The 20,372-nt window shown below is 37.6% G+C and overlaps 1 protein-coding gene across 2 annotated transcripts in view; it reads right to left on the bottom strand.

The window, feature by feature from the left end:
• Window positions 1-20,372, bottom strand: part of FAF1 (Fas associated factor 1) — a 527,910-nt gene that overhangs the window by 296,620 nt on the left and 210,918 nt on the right. For both annotated transcript variants that reach the window (XM_032297137.1, XM_032297138.1), the window contains exons 5-6: window positions 14,081-14,172; window positions 8,077-8,168 (exon numbers count right to left, since the gene is read on the bottom strand). In XM_032297137.1, the coding sequence (XP_032153028.1) occupies window positions 8,077-8,168; window positions 14,081-14,172 (184 nt within the window). The remainder of the gene's footprint in view (window positions 1-8,076; window positions 8,169-14,080; window positions 14,173-20,372) is intronic.

The following is a 20,372-nucleotide window of genomic DNA, read 5'->3' as shown; positions in this document are numbered from 1 at the left end:
AAAATAGAACTAGACGTTTTCATCACTTACTAGACTATGACCAAAGCAAGTTGCAAAGACTGTCGTTTATTATCAAGAAATTTCTAGGCCGGGCACAGTGGCTCACACCTGTAATCCCAGTACTATGGGAAGCCAAGGCAGGCGGATCACAAGGTCAAGAGATCGAGACCATCCTGGCCACCACGGTGAACCCCTATCTCTACTAAAAATACAAAAAAAATTAGCCAGGTGAGGTGGCACGCACCTGTGGTCCCAGCTACTCGGGAGGCTGAGGCAGAAGAATCGCTTGAACCCAAGAGGTGGAGGTTGCAGTGAGCTGAGATTATGCCACTGCACTCTAGCCTGATGACGGAGCAAGACTCCGTCTCAAAAAAGAAAGAAAAAAAAAAGAAATTTCTTCAGTCCTTTTCTAGCAAGATGATCATCAGCAATACAAAGCCCAGAAATGTCAAACCTTCTCCAATTATATTTATACATGGCCTTAGGGCTTTGGCACTAGCCATATCTCCATCTCTTCACTCTGACCTTCACTTAGATGGCCCCTCCATCTTTACTGCCTCAGCTTAAATAGTACATCTTCAGTGAGGCCTTTCTTGACCTTAGAAACCACACTAGTTATTCAATTACTCACTATCACATCACCATATTTTAGCTTTCTGCAGAGCACTTAACTGACATTTTTTCTTGCTACCTTGTTCACAGTTTTATTATAAACAAGATATACCCTCAATCTGAGTGACTACTATCTAATCACCTGCCAGTGCAATTAGAATAAAGCAGGCAGGAGAATATGAAGGAGCAGAATTGCTGAGTCTTCCAGTCTTCATCTTTCTTCCATGCTGGATGCTTCTTGCCCTCAAACATCAGACTCCAAATTCTTCAGCTTTTGGACTCTTGGACTTACACTAGTGGTTTGCAGGGGCTCTCGGGCCTTTGGCCACAGACTGAAGACTGCACTATCAGCTTCACTATTTTTTTTAAGGTTTTGGAACTTGGACTGATCCACCATTGCTTTCTTGCTTCTCAACATGCAGACGGCCTACTGTGGGACTTTACCTTGTGATCGTGTGAGTCAATACTCCTTAATGAACTCCCTTTCATATATATATACATGTCTCCTATTTGTTCTGTTCCCCTAGAGAACCCTGACTAATACAATTACTAATACCACTAATACAATGCATAGTAGTGCAGATGATCTGCCCACCTCAGCCTCCCAAAGTGTTGAGATTACAGGCATGAGCCACCACACTGGGCAAAGACTACAAATTTCTAAGTATCATTTTTGCTGTATCCACAGTTTTAGTATCTAGCACTCACTTATGTTCACTTTTAAGTATCTGGTGGTTGCTATTATGACTTCATTTTTACCCATAAACTGTTTTGAAGTAAATTATTTGTAGGATCCAAATGTATGGGGGACTTAGGGGGTATCTTTTTATTACTACTTTACTTCTAATTTTATTGCATAATGACCAGATAAGGCAGTCAATATGATAGTGATCCACTGACACTGGCTTTGTGTTCTACCACATGGTCAGTTTTCTAAGTATTTCATGTGTATTTTATGGGGTTATTAAAATCTTCTATAGCTGACAAAGATATATTGATAAATACATTATTTTCTGAAAGATTTTGTGTTCAGTGCGGGGTTGGTCTATTTCTCCTTGTAGTTCTGTCCAATTTTGCAGACTTGTGCATACAAGCCCACAAATGTCATATCTTCTTGGCAAACTGTTTTTCAATGTTATTTGCCTTAAATTCAATTTTATGTGATATTAATATTATTATAGTACATTCTTACAGTTAATATTTGCCTGGAGTACTAAGAGTATCACTTTCTTTTCCTTTATTTTGTCTGTCATTTCTTTAAAAGATGCCTCTTTGGAAAACGTACGGCTATTTTTGAAAATCCTATTTCAGAGTTTCTAACAGGAGAGTTTAATACTTTTTTGTTTACGGAGAATTCTGATAAATTTGATTTTTCTTTTTGCCACCATATTTTCTGTTTTCTACTCTCCTTATTTTCCTGTGTTTCTGTTTCAAACTCCTGTTTGCTGATGTATTGACTGAGTTCCTCATTTCCTTTTTTCTTCCAGATGTATGCAGGCTATTTTTTTTCAGTGTTTATCCCCTTTATTTATTTATTTATTTATTTATTTTGAGGCGGAGTTTCACTCATGTTACCCAGGCTGGAGTGCAATGGCGCGATCTCGGCTCACCACAACCTCCGCCTCCTGGGTTCAGGCAATTCTCCTGCCTCAGCCTCCTGAGTAGCTGGGATTACAGGCACGCACCACCATGCCCAGCTAATTTTTTGTATTTTTAGTAGAGACGGGGTTTCACCATGTTGACCAGGATGGTCTCGATCTCTTGACCTCGTGATCCACCCGCCTCGGCCTCCCAAAGTGCTGGGATTACAGGCTTGAGCCACTGTGCCCGGCCTATCCCCTTTATTTATAACACTTAGATTTGTGTGTTTAAAATATAAAGTTAATCAGTATCTTTAGCCTTCTTCAACTGTAGTTCCCAATAACCACTACCTCTGTATTGTCACCCCACCTCTAACTCAGTTTCTCCGTCTGCAAAACAGGTTATCATATCCACTTATGATTTACTATGATAACATATTTACTATGATGATTTAATAGGATAACATACAAAGCAGGCTTGCCAAAAAACCTGGGTTCATAAATAATTACTGTGTCACTGTAATTTATCAAATAGTTTAGCTTCATACTTCCTTAACATCCTTATTCTCATATTACCTATTTTCTATTTTGATGTTATAATTTGGACTTTTTCATAAACAAAAGATCTAGATTTACTGAAACAGCACTGAAATCTAGATCCCAGAAATGCTCTCCATTTATCTCCAATCTTCTATTGTTATACCTTTCCTATTGTCTCTAAACCTGTTACCTAATGTTGTTTCAAAACTTAATCCCTGGGCTCCACCCTTATCTCCCTGCTATAAACTGAAGTATGTCCCCCTAGAATTTGTACGTTGATTCTCTGACACCCACTGTAACTGTATTTAGAGAGAGGGTCTTCAGGATGTAACTCAGCTTAAAGGAGGTCATAGGGCTGAGTCCTAATCTGATGGGATTGGTGTCCTCATAAAAAGATGAAAGAAAACCAGAGTTCTCTTTCTTTCTCTCTGTCACATGAGGACACAACATTAAGACGGGTTTGTAAACCAGGAAAAGAGCCTTCACTAGAAACTGACTCTAATGGAACCTTCATTTTGGAGGTTTCCAACCTCAAGAACAAGGATAAATAAATGCCTGTTGTTTAAACTACCCAACCCTGGCCGGGTGTGGTGTCTCACGCCTATAATCCAAGCACTTTGGAGGCCAAGGTGGGTGGATCACCTGAGGTCAGGAGTTCAAGACCAGCCTGACCAACATGGTGAAACTCCATCTTAATAAATAAATAAATAAACAACCTACCCAGCCCTAGCAAACTAAAACAGTTCTATTTCTGCTATGTTGCCAGGCTGGAGTGCAGTGGCGTGATCTCAACTCACTGCAATCTCTGCCTCCCGGGTTCAAGTGTTTATCCTGTCTCAGCCTCCTGAGCAGCTGGAGTTACAGGCACACACCACCATACCCAGCTAATTTTTCTATTTTTAGTGGAGATGGGGTTTCACCATGTTGGCCAGGCTGGTCTTGAACTCCTGACCCCAAGCAATCCACCAACCTCAACCTCCCAAAGTGCTGGGATTACAGGTGTGAGCCACTACGCCCAGCTTTGGCCACATATTCTATTTTTGTTTCACTTGTTTACATTTTTCCTACCTGCTGTCTCTTACTCCTTGTGCTTCCAATACTTCTCTAGTATCTTACCTTGACTTCTCCCTCAACTTCTCCTTCCCTTCACAGTCAAGTTTTCTGAAAATAACAGTAGCCATTTCTTCATTTCTTGTTTATCCCTTAAAATCTACTATAATTGGGTTCTCATTCTCACCGTTCTACCAAAAATGATTTTAACAAAGTCATTACTTATATTCCCAACCCAGTGGCTTTAAAAATAATCAACATCTAAGTTAGAATACACTTCAGTATTTTATACTGTTGGATATTTGAAACAAAAAAACACAGGTAGTAGTACAGAGATATATGACTTTCAATTACAGACAGGACACACACAAATGAAAAGCTCCACAGGCAACTGAAACATGTGAGTTGCTAAACAGAGATTTGTAAGTTATCCATACAGATTTAGAAATTGAAGAGTTGAGAGTAGGTATCAGGGAGAAGGTACAATAAGAAAGACTTCTGAGAAGAGAACTCTCCAGAATACCAACATTTACAGCAGGTGAAGAAACGAAGAGTTTAGGAAGAAAACTGGATGAAGCAATCAGAACACCAAGAGTGAGTTGTTATCTAAGAACGTTTTCTGTACAGGAATAACTTAAGAAAAGGCCTAATAGTTTTAATAAACAGGTTACAGGCTACTTGAGGACACAGCTTATTTTTATTTAGTAAGTAATCAATAAGTCATTGATGGACTGAATCGTTCCTATAACATGAAACAGTATAATTAAGTTTTTTTTCTCCTTTCTAATTTTACTGTGATTTATAATAGAATTTACAGTTGTATCATAGAGGCCACTGAAGTACTACTTCACCCTTTCAATTAATCAGTGAGATCTGACTTCTTTCTTAAAAGGGCTTAAAATTCTTTTAACTGCTATAAAGATTATGATTAATAGTTTGCTCTTTAATTCTCAAAACGCTTGAAATTCTGTTTTCTGAAACACATAATTTACTTTAAAAACATTCAATTTACAATTATAGGCACTCATATGGTAATTTTGCTGCTCTCAGTTTATACTATTTCTTCCTCTAGAAAGAAATTACATATTAATACAAAGACTCAATTACCAGGCACCCCCTAGTGGCAGTAAAATCAAGTTAAGAAGTTTTTTTGTTTCTCGTTTTTTGTTTTTTTTTTAAATAGGACATGGTTCGAGATATAGTTTTCCGTATTTATACTTCCTTAACAAAACTTAAGAATGGGATAGTCTGTCAGTGAACAATTTAAGAAATATTTTATTTTATTTTATTTATTTTATTTAGAGACAGGGTCTTGCTCTGCTGCCCAGGCTGAAGTGCAGTGGTATGATCACAGCTCACTCTAACCTTGAACACTTGGGCTCAAGCAATTCTCATGCCTCCGCCTCCTGAGTAGTTAGGGCTCCAGGTGTGTGCCACAACACACAGCTATTTCACAAAAATTTTTTGTAGAGATGCAGTCTCTCTTATGTTCTCCAGGCTGGCCTCAAACTCCTACCCTCAAGTGATTCTCCCACTTCAACCTCCCAAAGTGCTGGGATTATAGGCATGAGCCTATTGGATTCACTCTTAGTTACAGTATATTATGGGATTATAGGCTTAGGACTATAATCCCATAATATACTGTAACTAAGAGTGAATTCACACACTGAAATTTCATGCAAATTCTTAAGAATTATAAGATAATACATGCAAATGCAAGAATATATACATAAACCTTCCCATTTTACTCTACCAATTACAGAGTTGGTATATTCATTTGCCAATTCCCAAATATAACACTTAGAATCATTATTACTCTTTTCTCTTTTTTAAATTATAAACTAGGTTGCAAATTACAACTAAGATTTCTATGAATCCATAAACAACAAAATTCTGCAAAAGCAAATCAGTTTGATTCATTAGAAAGTCTAGTACAAAGCAAGTTTATCTACCATTTTTGATAATATGATATTCTATATAACTTACTAGGATATTGTTTGCTTGATTCTACTATATAGTTAAGATGCCAAAACTTATTTTTATTTGATGAATCACAAAATAAAACTCACAACTCAAAAATAATTACCATTAGCTTTTAAGGTTCTGCATGGATTTTGTTTTCTTTTTTAAATTGCCTCCCACGAAATCAGCTTTTAAGATATATGTTATTTTAAAAATCTCTCATTTTATAGAAAGATATACTGAATAAACATACTACAAGAAGGAAACACTGGCTTTTAAGCTGTGTTTTAATAAAATGTGCATTAATATGACTTTTACATTAGCAGGAGTCTTCATTTGTCCCTCCTCATGCTATGTTTTTTGTTCACCTTTGAATTTTTCTCCCTTTCTTATTCTTCCAACACAAGAAACAGAATCATTATAACTTGGTAAAAGTCCACAGAGCCAACTAGAGAAGGATACTTTAATGCTATATAAAGTACTCATTCTCCAATAAACACTGGAGAATGTTTCTTTCTTATTCTTCCAACACAAGAACAGAATCATTATAACTTGATAAAAATCCACAAAGCCAACTAGAGAAGGATACTTTAATACTATATAAAGTATTCATTCTCCAATAAACACTGTATTTAAGTAGGACTGTAGACTCCTACTTGCCTAGAGAGTGTGCAACTGGCAATCAAACTAAGGTCAGCTACATGGCAATGAAGAACATTTCCATTAGCCCAGGAAGACATTTTGATAAATCCATTTAATCATGCTCCTGGAAAGCAATAGATTTATAAACAATGATATTTCCTGTCTGCTTTTAATTATATGGATTACATATTTTATGAAAGTGATTATACTTTGTTAACTAACCTACAAAATAATGTTCTATCTGGCTAGATACAGAACCATAGCTGTAAGTCTTTAACTTAATCTCATCTGAAGTATATATCAACATTATTATAAACACACGGTCTGTAAGTTTGTGTTTGTAATTTTGTTACTGTGTGCAAATTCCACTTTCTATTAATATATGATCTAAACATAGATGATAAAGAGCAATCCAAGAACTCTTTAAATTCTTAACCCCAAACAAACTATTAACAGACCATGAAATAAAACTACACAAGATTTAACTTTTCAGTTCAGTGATTTCTACTTCAGTGAAGCAAAATTTGATTTTCTTTTTGCTATTATCTACATAAAAATCAAGATATCTGGTAAGTGGAGGGGGGAAAGCTTGACAATATTTAAAGTTTAGGGACACAGGTCTCTCTACCACAAAAAACCACCAAGTTGTATTTAGGAGAGAAAAATTTATAAATGAGATAATACATGCAAATGTAAGAATGCAAGAATATATACATAAACCTTATATTTACATAAATAGAAAATTTAAAAATAACAAACATAGTTCTGGAATAATACTGTATGAAAACATTCTTCATAAAAATTATCACTAGCATAATCATTCACTATGGATCAGTTTGCTTCATTTAACAATAAAAATATATATATAATTAAAAATTAAAACCATGTGATCATTGTATAAGTGTATTGAGTTCCACTTTGAAAACTGAAAAAACAATGAAACCCTCTATTCCAAACAGAGAGAAAATCTTAATAAAAAATTTATATCGCTGGCACAGTGAGTGGCTCATGCCTGTAATTCCAGCACTTTGGGAGGCCGAGGCGGGCGATAACCTGAGGTCGGGAGTTTGACACCAGCCTGACCAACATGGAGAAACCCTGTTTCCACTAAAAATACAAAATTAGCTGGATGTAGTGGCACATGCCTGTAATCCCAGCTACCCGGGAGGCTAAGGCAGGAGAATCGCTTGAACCTGGGAGGGGAAGGTTGTGGTGAGCCAAGATTGCCTCCAGCCTGGGCAACAAGAGCAAAACACAGTCTCAAAAAAAAAAAAAAAGAATTATATTAGTATTTTTCAAGCTTTACTCTGCTTGAAAAATTGATTGAGCAGAATGAATTTTCCTCAAAGGTATGTGTCTTTAGCAATGAGAGAGATTGGAATTCTATTTACATTTCCTTTTCCTTCCAACTTGAATCCTTTCCCTTCAGTCAGAGAAATACCATTTTGACAATTTAAAAAAATTATACTGGAGTTCTGCTAAACATTTTAAAGTCGTATAAGAAGATTACACCACTAAAACAAACTACCCAGACCAAATTGTGTCAAAACTGACACACTTCATAGTAGTTGGTAAGGTCAAGCTTCAACAAGATTTGTATTTGATTTAATTTTGAGGTTCATATACAACTTAAAGCAATTTTAACAACTGAGGTTGTATTTCAGATTCCCAGGAAATATAAACACCTTACCCAGCATGACTAGATGATGAAGGTGGTGGCAAATCTGGTGTAAGGACATAAAGACTGTTGTTTTTTGGCAAGTGTAGCGATTTTAGGACCGTCTGCAAAAGAAAAAATAAAACAAAAAAATGAATGTTGATTATGGTGATTATTCATTACTGATTTTTCCTATAATTCTTGAAAAATTGTTAACTATGTAGTTTGATTTTTTTCGTCTTTTGATAATTTCCTAAATAGGTTAATGCAGAAGAACTACTGAATCCAAGTAACCTTATTTCCCATATATAATAGAGTATATCTGGAGTGAGTGAGTGAGTGTGTTTGTGTGTGTGTGTGTGTGTGTGTGTGTGTGTGTGTGTGTGTATTCCAGAATTTTTTTTGTTAAAGCTCTCACTCTTTGGAACGAATAAACTACTACTGGGCTTCATATGACCTACTATTTTGATAATATATATATAGTGTGTGTGTGTATATATATATTATATTATATATTATATATATATTATATATGGGAAATATGGTTGTATACCTGTATAACTGTATGTATACAACATTCAGGTTTATGCTAGTTTACTTTATATATGCATGTGTATATATGTGTGTGTATATACACATATATGTATTCTATATAATTTTATATATATACTATTATATATTTTATATATGTATATATATGTGTGTATATACACACATAAACCTGAATGTAGCAAACACCTGAATGTTAATATATAAACTCTTTAGTTCATGAAGCAATACAAATAGAAAAGGACACAGCTGGGAATCTATTATCTTTTAGATCCTTGCAACTAATATATACTTCATTTCAGGATCATCGTGGCAAAAATTAGCAATACAGGTTTTCAGAGATCATTAGACCTTGAAAAGATCACTCAGAATATCTTAAATCACTGATTTTATAGATAGGAAGCTATATAGCCTGAGAGGTTAAGCAACTTGGGATGAGGTCTTTAGTGCTACCTAGATATCTTACTCCAGATGTCTTTTTTGTTAAAGCTCTCTCTCTTTGGAATGAATACGCTCTACTATTGGGCTACATATGACCTACTATTTTGATAAGCATAGAAAATTTCACTATATTTATCTGCCAGAAAACTCACATACATTTCAAACTCCTAACCTGAAGGGAAAAACTTGCTGAAGTACTTCAAACATTTCTTGACAGCAATATACATTAAGAAATACATTGTACATCTTTACATCATAAGCCAGGGCATGCACTTATTCAACAGATATTTATTGAGCCGCCTACTCTGTATCAGGACTACTCCAGTCACTGAGAATATAGCAGTGAACACAATAGCCTAAAATAAAATTCTCTGATCTTATGGAGCTTACATTTTAGTCGGAATAAATAAAATAAGTAACCCTATATGGCTGAATGCTGAAGGTGACAATTTTTTGACTAAACATAAAGCAGGGAAGTAGGGAGAAAGAATGTGGGATTTGGGAGCTTGGAAATTTTAAACAGGGTGATCAAGGTGGGTCTCACTTGGAGAACGTCACATTTGAGAAAAAACTTAAAAACAAACCATGAAAATATACAGAGAAAGTATATAGTCTTTCCTGGGGAGGGGCAATCCTACCCAAGCATTGAACATAAGAAACTTATTCTTGGCCCCTCCATGAGAAGACCCAGCTTATTAAGGGTGCAGTCTTAATCCAAGGGCATCGATTGACTCATATTAGTTATGTGTTAAATGAAAAGAAATACATAATTATCTTTATTACTTTAAATACACTCTGGTGTTTCCTATACTATTCTATTTCTCTTTTTTAATTTCTTTCTTTTTTTTTTTTTTTTTTTTTTGGTTTAATGCTGTTGACTGTAACCCACTCGATTAACTTCTCAATCCACTAATGGTTTATGGTCCATGGTTTGAAAAGAACATTGCATTAGGCAATTACCTATAACTTCACAATCTACCAGGAGACATTGACATCCTGAAACTTTATGTCAGATATGTGATATCCTTTTCAAATTGATGAGTTATCTCTATAGAGTTAACATGCAAACAAACACACACACACAAATTATTTTTAATTTTTTTTATCTTTTCATTGTTTTACTTTGTGAATTCTTGGTAAATGCTTTCCATTTGATCAAGTCATTATTGTCCTTTTGCCATGCCGCTATCCAAAGATTTTCTATTAAATCTTTCTCATCAAGCCACATATGGCAAGATTAAATAAAATGTATACTTTCCTTAAGTCATTTATTCATGCATTCATCGTATAAACATTTATTTCAGGTCTGTTATGCCAGGCATTAAATATACAATGATGATAAAACAGATATGGTGCCTCTATTGATGCTGGTGTGATGGAGAATGCTGGGATGGGAGCCAAATTAGATACAGAACCCTGTTGGAGAAGGTAACTTTAAGCTGAGACTTGAATGATGAAAAAGAGCCAGCCATGTGAAGAACTGGAGGTAAAGCACTCCAGGCAGTTGAATAACATCTGTCAGACAAACATGTAAAGAGCTTGAGCCTATTAAAAGATGTCAAAAAAGGTTTTTGTGGCTGCAGCATGGAAAGGGAGATAAGAAAGGCTCAAGATGATGTTGTAGAGGTGAGAATGGGGTAAATAATACAATACCTTTTAAACTATTGTGAGTAGTCTGAGTTTTATTTCAAAGTAATAAAAAGTTATCTTTTAATGGGAGAGTGATATAATTGAATTTATGTTTTTGTTTTTGTTTTTGTTTTTTTGGGACGGAGTTTCGATCTTGTTACCCAGGCTGGAGTGCAATGGCGCGATCTCGGCTCACCGCAACCTCCGCCTCCTGGGTTCAGGCAATTCTCCTGCCTCAGCCTCCTGAGTAGCTGGGATTACAGGCACGCGCCACCATGCCCAGCTAAGTTTTTGTATTTTTAGTAGAGACGGGGTTTCACCGTGTTGACCAGGATGGTCTCGATCTCTTGACCTCGTGATCCATCCGCCTCGGCCTCCCAAAGTGCTAGGATTACAGGCTTGAGCCACCGCACCCGGCCTGAATTTATGTTTTTTTAAGACATCACTCTGCTGCGTGAAGAATGCACTGGAAGAAACATTGAAAGGAAGCTGAGATAACAATAATGAAGTTATCATATTGCTCCAGACAAGGGATGCTCATGACCTGAATTAAGCAGTTACAAAAGAAATACTAAAAAGTGGTCGTGGTTGAGATATATTTTGGAGACAGAATCTATAGGATTTACCAAAGAATTAGGTATTGCAAGAAACAAGAAAAGACTGCTGGCCACATGTTAAGTTTGAGACACCAATAAGATATACAAGCACAAAAGTCAATTACCAATTTGAATATGTGAATTCATAAAAGTATGAGCTAGAAATATAAATTTGGAGGCAATCAGAAAATTAATGTTACAGGAATAGCAGAAATCCCCTAGGGAAAGGAGTATATAGAAATAAGTATCCTGTGATGGGGAAGCAGAACAAAATTTAAAAAAAAAGAAAAAAGAAATAAGTAACTGTGGCTGGGTGCCACGGCTCATGCCTGTAATCTCAGCACTTTGGGAGGCCAAGGCAGGAGGATCACATGAGCCCAGGAATTCAAGACCAGTCTGGACAACATAGCGAGGCCCTGTCTCTACAAAAATTAAAAAAAAAAAAAATTAGCCAGACATGGTAGTGCACATCTGTAGTCCTAGCTACTTGGAAGGCTGAGGCAGGAGGATCACTTGAGCCAAGGAGCTCAAGGCAGCAATGAGCCATGGTTGTGCCACTGCACTCCAGCCTAAGGAACAGAATGAAAGAAAAAAGAACAAAGAAGTAACTGAAAGTATTTGTAACCAAAACTGTGTTCAAATCTTGAGTGGGGGGCGTGGAGGTGGGGGATACAGACTCTTGCTCTGTCGCCCAGGATGGAGTGTAGTGGCAGATCTCAGCTCACTGCAACCTCCACCTCCCAGGTTCAAGCAATTCTTGTGCCTCAGCCTTCCTAACAGCTGGGACTACAGGTGTGTACCACCACGCTCAGCTAATTTTTGTATTTTTAGTAGAGATGGGGGTTTCACCATGTTGTCCAAGCTGATCTCAGACTCCTGGCCTCAAGTAATCTGCCAGACTCAGCCTCCCAAAGTGTTGGGATTATAGGTATGAGCCATTGCACCCAGCTAACTGTGTTCTAATGTTAGAATACATAGCTTAAAGAACATTTTCTTTCAACCCCAGCCTGCTGCCTGGTTTTGTATGGCCTGTGAGTTAAGAATGGTTTTCACTTTTTTTAATGGTTGAAAATAAATCAAAAGAAGAATATTTTACGGCATGTGAAATGACATAAAATTCAAATTTCTATGTCCATAAGCATAGTGAAACACAGTTATGCCCGTTATTTCACATATTGTCTATGGCTGCTTTCCCACTAAGAGAGCAGTGATTGAGTAGCTGTATGACAAGAAAAGCCTAAAATATTTACTACCTGTCTCTGTACAGAAAAAAGTTTGCTGACACCTAATATAGCATTTCTAAATTTATCCATATCTTGCCAACCCCAAATTCCTACGAATACCTCACTGAAATATTCAGAACATCCCCAAGTTTCAAATGAACTTACATATAAGTACTTATAAGCACAATGGCTACAAGAAGCCATTCACAAAAAAGACTTGAACCAAAAGTTGAAGATTTTTGTTTCCTTGTTTGTTTTTTGAGACAGAATCTTGCTCTGTCACCCACATTGGAGTACAGTGGTGCAATCTCAGCTCACTGCAGCCTCTGCCTCCTGGGTTCAAGCAATTCTCCCACATCAGCCTCCCGAGTAGCTGGGATTACAGGGCGTGCCACCACGCCCAGCTAATTTTTGCATTTTTAGTAGAGATGGGGTTTCACCACGTTGGCCAGGCTGGTCTCAAACTCCTGATCTCAGGTGATTCACCTGCCTCCCAAAGTATTGAGATTATAGGCATGAGCCACTGTGCCTGGCAAAAAGTTGAAAATTCTAAGTTTATGCCTGGCCATTAAAATGACTCAGTAACTAATGTGAAAAGATTCGGTAATTATTTCCACCTCAAACATCTAAAACTAAGCACTAACTCATTTATTTCCCCTCTTTTTTCACTCTCTCTGGGGGAAAAAAAAAAAAAACGCGTGCAGTAGTTGACACCTGTAATCCTAGCACAAGATTGGGAGGTCGACGAGGTGGGTGGATCATGAGGTCAGGAGTTGAAAACCAGCCTGGCCAACATAGTGAAACCCTGTCTCTACTAAAAATACAAAAATTAGCTGGGCATGGTGGCATGGGCCTGCAGTCCCAGCTACTTGGGAGGCTGAGGCAGGAGAATTAGTTGAACCCAGGAGGTGGAGGTTGCAGTGGGCCAAGATCACACTCCTGCACTCCAGCCTGGGCAACAGAGTGAGACTCATTTCAATAAAAAAAAAAAAAGCATGTAAACAATTTTATACCTGAGGTCGCTACTGGGTCCTGGAGAATAGCAACTATTTCCTTAAAATTGCCACACTTTCTGCAAATTCTTAAAATATAATTCATTCCATGCACCTGCCACTATCCAAGTCAACAAAGAAAACAACATTCTTACCATTTAAATTCTACAAGTTTAAAAAGTTTTCCATTATCTTTGTTCCATAATCAATACTTCACATAAATGTATACACTGCATGTGACTTCTTTCAAAACCAATATGTAATTGCTCAGAAAATTATTATTCCTGGGGATTCACTGATACTCTAGGAGGTTTGAGAAAAAGGTAAAGGCTCTCAAAAAGAGGGCAAAACTCCTTTACAAGTTAGAAATAGGAAAAACATGCCATATACTGTTTTCATTTACAAACCTAACTCATTTAAAATTGTTACTGGTTTATCATGAAATGTTTTAGCTTAGAAAACATTATTTACTGATTCCTTAAACTAAATTACTATTACCAAATCTACTTCTACCATATGTAACACTAATTAAAACCAAATTTTACATATCATTTTATCAATGTCATAACTTAATTTTCTCTTATTTCTATGCAGTTAAGAAACTCACACTGTCTTCCACATCTCCCGTCTTCCAGCCTTTTAACAGCATTTTGGACACAGGTATCTGAAGTTCATTTTCTAGAATCTGTTTAATCTCTCCTGTATAAATAAGAAGAGATCAAATATTACTAACAAAATAATACAGTCGACATTTGTCCATATCCACAGCTAACACTAATATGTGGCATACAGCATACAGTCAATGACATGTGTCTGATGAATATTTCTGTATCTATAAAATGCGAATATTATTTATCTTATCTTGCCCTAGGATCCGAGGATGACAAAGATAGCATACATTAATGAAACTAAAAAATAAAGCTAGCCTGGGTGTGATCACTCATGCCTGTAATCCCAGCACTTTGGGAGGCCAAGGCGGACAGAACACCTGAGCTCAGGAACTCAAGACTGGCCTGACCAACATAGTGAAACCCTGTTGAAACCCTGTCTCTACTAAAAATACAAAAAAAATAGCCAAATATGGTGGCGCACACCTGTAACCCCAGCTACTCAGGAGGCTGAGGCAGGAGAATCACTTGAACCCGGGAGGTGGAGTCTTAGAGTAAGCCAAGATCATGCCACTGTACTCCAGCCTGGGTGATGAGAAAAACCACATTTCAAAAAATGAATAAATAAGTAAAACTAATATATAGAAGACAATTTATATTGTGTTAAAGAGAACAACAACAAGAATTTCAGAAAAGAAAACAATGTTGATATGGTTTGAATTTGTGGCCCTGCTCATCTCATGTCAAATTTTAATTCCCAGTGTTAGAGGTGGGGCCTGATGGGAGGTGATTAGATCATAGGGGACTGATTTCCCTCTTTGATGCTATTCTTGTAGTAGGGTTCTTGTGAGATCTGGTTGTTTAAAAGTGTATGTCATCTTTTCTTTCTCTCTCTCTTTCTGTCTTCCTCCTGCTCTGGCCTGCTCTCACTTTGTCTTCTGCCATAAGTAAAAGCTTCCTGGGCCTCCTCAGAAGCAGACGCTGCCATGCTTCCTACACAGCCCATGGAACCGTGAACCAATTAAACCCTTTTTCTATAAATTACCCAGTCTCGGGTATTTTTTTATAGCAGGGTGAAACCAAAATAATAGAGAAAATTGGTACTCTATTATTTTGAGTACCAATTATTTTGAGTACTCTATTATTTTGAGGAGTGGGACATTGCCATAAAAACACCTGAAAATGTGTGGAAGTGACTTCGGAAATGGGTAATGGGCAGAGGCTGGAAAAGTGTGGAGAGCTCAGAAAACAAGAAGATGAGGGAGAATTAGTAACTTCATAGAGATGTATTAAATTGTTGTGACCAAAATGCTGACAGTGATATGGACAATGAAGTCAGATGGAAATGAGGAACTTATTGGGAACTAGAGCAAAGGTCACTTCTGTTACGTGTTAGCAAAGAACCTGGTGGCATTGTGCCCCTGCCTAGAGATCCGTGGAACTTTGAGTTGAGAATAATGACTTAGGATATCTAGAGGAAGAAATTTCTAAGGAACAAAGTATTCAAGATGTTGCCCGGCTGCTTCCAGTATCCTATGTTCATATGTGTGAGCAAAGAAATGACCTGAAATGAATTATATTTAAAAGTACAGCAGTAAAAGTTTGAAAACTTTGCAGCTATGTGGTAGAAAAGTCCATTTTCAGAGGAGAAATTCAAGCACCCTGCAGAAATTTGCATAAGTAAAAAGGAGCCAAGTGCTGATAGCTAAAACAATGGAGAAAAGGCCTCAAAGGCATTTTAGAGACTTTCACTGCAGGCCCTGCCATCACAGGCCCAAAGGTCTACATGTGGCCAAGGCCCAGGGCCTCACCACCCTGCACAACCTCAGGACACTGCTCCTTGCGTCCTGGCTGCTCTATCTCCAGCCATGGCTCCAACAAACCTGGGTACAGTTTGGGCTGCTGCTTCCATGTGGTGTTGAGCCTGCAGGTGCACAGAATGCAAGAGTTGAGGCATGGGTTTAGATTTCAGAGGATATATCGAAAAGACTGCATGTCCAGGCAGAAGCCTGTTGCAGGGGCAGAGCCCTCATGCAGAACCTCTACTGGGAAAGTGAGGAGAAGAAATGTGAGGTTAGACCCTCACATACACGGTCTCCACTGGGGCATTGCTTGGTGGAGCTGTGAGAAAGGGGCCACCATCATCCAGACCCTGGAATGACAGATCCACTAATACTCTGCACCTGGACAAGCCACAGGCACTCAACACCAGCCCTTAAAAGCAGTCATGGAAGCTGAACCCTTCCAAGCCACAGGGGTGTAGCTGCCCAAGGCCTTGGGAGCCCACCCCTTGCATCATTGTGTCCTGGATATGAGACAAGGAGTCAAGCAGGATTATTTGGAACGTTAAGATTTAATGACTGCCCTGCTGGGTTTCAAACTTGCACAGCCCCATTATTTTGGCCATTTTCTCCCTTTTGGAATGGGAATATTTACCCAACGTCTATACCCTCACTGTATCTTGGGAGTAAGTAACTTGCTTTTGATTATATAGACTCATAGGTGAAAGGGACCAGCTTTATCTCAGATGAGACTGTGGACTTTTGAGTTAATGCCAGAATAAGTTAAGACTTTGGATGACTGCTGAGAAGGGATGGTGGTATTTTGCAATGTGAGAAGGACATGAGATTTGAGAGGGGCCATGGGTGAATTTGTATGGATTTGCATCTCCACCCAAATCTCATGTTAAATTATAATCCCAAGTGTTGGTGGTGGAGTCTGGTACGAGGTGACTGGATCATGTGAGGCAGATTTACCCCTCTGGGGCTGCTCTCATGACACAGTTCTCATGAGATCTGGTTGTTTAAAAGTGCGTGCCACCTCCCCGCTCTCTCTCTTCCTCCTGCTCCAGCAATGTGAAGATGCCTGCTCCTGCTTTGCCTTCTACCATGAGTAAAAGCTCCTGAAGCCTCTCCAGAAGATGTTTCCATGCTTCCTGTACAGCCTATAGAACTGTGAACCAATTAAACCTTTTTTTCTTTATAAATTATCCAGTCTCAGGTATTTTTTTTATAGCAGTGCCAGAATGGACTAATACAAATATGTTGTATCAAATAGCCAGAGAAGGCTTTGTGAGAGAAATGAGACTTAAAACAAACTTGAAGTATAGCTGGTCTGTGAAGGACAGACAAACCAAAATAAGGAAGGATACTCTATACAGTGAAGAAAATGACTGAAAGGTAAAAAAGCAAAAATAGGCATGATGCTAATGAAAAACAGTGAGAAATCACAATTTTCCCAGTGCTCCACAAATTCTTTTTCAGGAATCAAATCTACCTATAAATTAATCAGCTGATTTCTGGTACTATACTATTTTAAAGATCACTGAATCAGAATGTACTAATCTTTCATGCATCTGCTTATGTTACGTTGCTGCTAGTCTACAGTTTCAGATTAAAATGTAATTCAGCTCCATTTACATAAGCATATGAATGCCAAAAAGACTGATTATATTACATATTAAAAGAAGAAAAATAATTCCATACTAAAGAAAAAGAAGGGTGAGGGGAAAACGTGATACACAAGTTCTATGGGAATATACCTAAGTAAGCAATGCTACAATGCAATTATTCATGGCCTCGGTGATATTTTTTAACTTTCCTTAAAAACTTCCCTATCTGAGCACTTTAAATAGTGATTAACTATCATAAAAATAATTCTGGTTCAACATTATAGTTGTGGAAGCAAAAACTTTAATCAATCTTGGCCTTCAAAACTGTCACTGCTGAAAAAGAATCATTCTGTTTATGGAAACAGTAGAAAAATAAGCCACAGTTTTTATACCAAACACATATAAACATTGCCTTTTTGCTTGTGGCTGCAGTTGCTGTTTCTAGAGCTGTACCTGTGTGGAACTGGGCTTATGTATTTGCAAGTGTGTCCAGTGTTCAGAAACCAATCTCTAAGACCTGCACCACCTTCATTCACTCTAGAAAACACTCTGAGCCTTCAAGACTTACAAGAAGTTTCTTAATGAAAAACAAGAAGGAATTTTAACTTAAAGTCCCAGTTACTCTTGCAGAAAGCCTGGGCAACACATAAGACAAACAGCGTTTTGTTTCACAGGAAGAGAGGAACAGAAAACAAAGTTGGAATCATAACAGCAACCTGTGTTCCTCACATTTTAAAAATTATTCTCTATTGCAAGGTGGCTCAGGCCTATAATCCTAGCACTTTGGGGGCCAAGGTAGAAGGACAGCTTGAGCTCAAAAGTTTGAGACCAACTTGAGCAACATAGTGAGACACCACTTTTACAAAAATTTTTTAATAATTAGCTAGTCATGGTGGTACATGCCTGTAATCCCAGCTATTCAGGAGGGTGAGGTAGAAGGACTGCTTGAGACCAGGAGATGGAGGCTGCAGTGAACCATAATCGTGCCACTGCACTCCATCCTGGATGACAAAGTGAGAACCTGTCCTCCTCCCTCAAAAAATATTATCTACTGGCCTCAATCTCTTCTTCTGTAAAGTGGAAATGATAATTATAGAACCAACACTTCATTGGGTTGTGGTATTAAGTGATATAATTCATGAAAAATGTTTTGCAGAGTGCCTAATACATACTGAGAAACTCAAAAAATGTTGGTTATTTTGAGTCGTATTATTATTACAATTAATGAGATAACATACACATAAGTGTCTAGTATAGTACCTGGGCAGTATAGGTTCTCAAAACACAGTAGTTATTGTTTATTGTTTTTATGATACCCAAAATAATTCAGGGGAACAAAGTACTGAAATGTAGCAAGTTTCAAAGTCTGAATTTATATTTGTGTCTGCCTAACTCTAAAGATCTTACCACAAGATGGCACTGCCACTACAGTATCCCACCCCCAGCCATGTTCCTTGAAAAATTGTGAAGACATGCAGATGTCATCAAGAACAAATCACTGAATCCAATAGCATACTTTTGTATTTAAAAAATTAACTTAAGTGCTTGCTTTGGGGGCATATATACTAAAACTGGAACAATACAGAGAAGATTAGCATGAAAAATATGAATTTTTAAAAATTAAGTTAATTGGATTATGACTTATATCCAATAAAATTCACTTGTGAGTTTTGACAAATATATACACTGTTGTAACCAGCATACAATCAAGATAAAGAACATTTCCCATAGCACAAAGTTTTCTCACATACTTTTGAATCAAAAGCCTTTACCCATCCCACTGATCCTCCTTCTCACCCTAAAGATTAGTTTTGTCTGGGTTCTTTTGTTTGGCATAATGTTTTCAGTATTTATCCTTTTTCTTTTTTTTTTTTTGTTTTTGTTTGAAACAGAGTCTCTCTGTTGCCCAGGCTGGAGTGCAGTGGTGCAATCTCAGGCCACTGCAACCTCCGCCTCCCAGGTTCAAGTGATTCTCCTGCCTCAGCCTCCTGAGTAGCTGGGATTACAGGTGTCCGCCACCACGTCCAGCTAACGTTTTTTTTGTTTTGTTTGTTTTTTTTTTTTTTTTTTGAGATGGAGTTTCGCTCTTGTTACCCAGGCTGGAGTGCCATGGCGCGATCTTGGCTCACCGCAACCTCCGCCTCCTGGGTTCAGGCAATTCTCCTGCCTCAGCCTCCTGAGTAGCTGGGATTACAGGCATGAACCACCATGCCCAGCTAATGTTTTGTATTTTTAGTAGAGATGGAGTTTCACCATGTTGGCTAGGCTGGGCTTGAACTGAACTCATGATTCGCCTGCCTTGGACTCCCAAAGTACTGGGATTACAGGCGTGAGCCACTGTGCCACCTAGTTATTTTTTAAAGACAGTAAATTTTAGACAATTCATTGCACAGCAACAAATAACTAATATATATGAATATCGTACAATTGCTTATCCATTCACTAGTGGATGAATATATGGAATGTTTCTGTTTTTCCTGATTATAAATAAAGCTGCTATGAACTTTATTGTGTGAACTCTTTCTGTGACCATTAAATATTTCTCAAGTAAACAACTTCACAAAAACTGCCAAAGTGTTTTCCAAGATGATTGTTCCCATTTGTATCTCACCAATGTTTCAGTTATTCTGTATCACTGATGACAACTGAAATTTAAAGTCTTTTTAATTTCAGCCATTCTAACAGATACAAAGTGGTTTCTCATTGTGGTTTCAATTTGAACTCCCTAATGATTAATAGTAACTAATGCTGTTAAGTATCTTTTCATGTGCTTATTGGCTGTTTACACATCGTCTATGAAATGCTAAATAGCAGGCCAGACTTGGTGGCTCACTCCTGTAATCCCACCATTTTGGGAGGGAGAGGCAGGCAAATCATAAGATCAGGAGTTCGAGATCAGC

This window comes from Sapajus apella, unplaced genomic scaffold (assembly GCF_009761245.1).
Source record: "Sapajus apella isolate SASKATOON/1434 unplaced genomic scaffold, GSC_monkey_1.0 scaffold36, whole genome shotgun sequence".
NCBI lineage: Eukaryota > Metazoa > Chordata > Mammalia > Primates > Cebidae > Sapajus > Sapajus apella.
Note: the sequence above shows the minus strand (reverse complement) of the source record. Positions and strands in the feature narration are given on the sequence as shown.